Source organism: Austrofundulus limnaeus, unplaced genomic scaffold (genome assembly GCF_001266775.1).
Source record: "Austrofundulus limnaeus strain Quisiro unplaced genomic scaffold, Austrofundulus_limnaeus-1.0 Scaffold1572, whole genome shotgun sequence".
Lineage (NCBI taxonomy): Eukaryota > Metazoa > Chordata > Actinopteri > Cyprinodontiformes > Rivulidae > Austrofundulus > Austrofundulus limnaeus.
In genome coordinates, this window is record NW_013953974.1 from 63,962 (window position 1) to 64,993 (window position 1,032).

The window sequence follows — 1,032 nt, forward strand, 5'->3', positions numbered from 1 at the left end:
TGTGTGTGTGTGTGTGTGTGTGTGTGTGTGTGTGTGTGTGTGTTCACTCAGGCAGTAAACAACTGGCATGATAAACACACTTTACCCGTTAAGGACTAATGAGTGTGGTGCTAACGAAGCTCACTGCCTTAATGACCTCACCGTTAACCATTAGCCACCTGATGAGCTCAGTGCTAATGCAGCATAGCATTAATGACTCCAAAATTAGCCTCCTAATGAGAGGAGACTAGCAGTTAGCTGCTAGCAGCTGGCAGGAAGTTCAGCAGAACCACCTTCCTAAATCATCCTGTGAGAAAAGGCCGAACATCAAGCAGCTGCAGGTACAACTCACCTGCACACTTGGTTCTGGCTCTGAGCGGCGGTCCAGGGTTGCCTGTTCCTCCTTCCAGGGGCCTGGTGAGCAGAACACTGATCTCATATTCAGTGTCGGGATCCAGGTGTCCAATCTTATGGGTGGGCTTATCAACAGGTGTGGTGTCAATCAACATGCCCGACATCGTACGGTACTCCACCTGCAAACCAAAGAGTCTGTAGGATCCTTCATTTGAACAGGTTTACAGGTTCTAGGGTCTCAAGGACGCACCACCATTAGCACCCTCCAATTTACCAACAATAAAACCTCATGAAAGGTCCTTYAGAACCCGAGGAACAGGAGACCTGTTCTCACCTCTCTGTCGATGATGGGCCCGTCTCCGTTGATGGAGTTGGCATTGAGCTGGATCCAGAGGTATGTGGCTCCGACTGCTGTCAGCTGAGGGGGTGCAATCGGTACTGGGGGCTCTGGGGGGACAACAGAACCCAGATCAGTTTGACTTACAGAGAACTACACACTCTCAGGGTTTCACAGATCTCCTAACGGGAAGGGAGCGAGTAAATGACTTAATTAATATTTGTGACCTTCAGCRAATCACAGCAGGCCTGGATTCTATTAGCCATGGTCCTCTGTGGAGACGCTCTACTTCCTCCTGACCCAGTTCATTTCACACACTGACACACACACACACACACACACACACACACACACACACACAC

At 49.8% G+C, this 1,032-nt stretch overlaps 1 protein-coding gene across 1 annotated transcript in view; it reads right to left on the reverse strand.

Moving 5' to 3' along the window:
* The window catches only part of ptprma (protein tyrosine phosphatase receptor type Ma), a gene marked incomplete at both ends in the record, with an annotated part of 45,867 nt that overhangs the window by 38,477 nt on the left and 6,358 nt on the right, over positions 1–1,032 (reverse strand). The window contains 2 exon segments of the mRNA XM_014032906.1: positions 332–512; positions 668–780. Of these exon segments, the coding sequence (XP_013888360.1) occupies positions 332–512; positions 668–780 (294 nt within the window).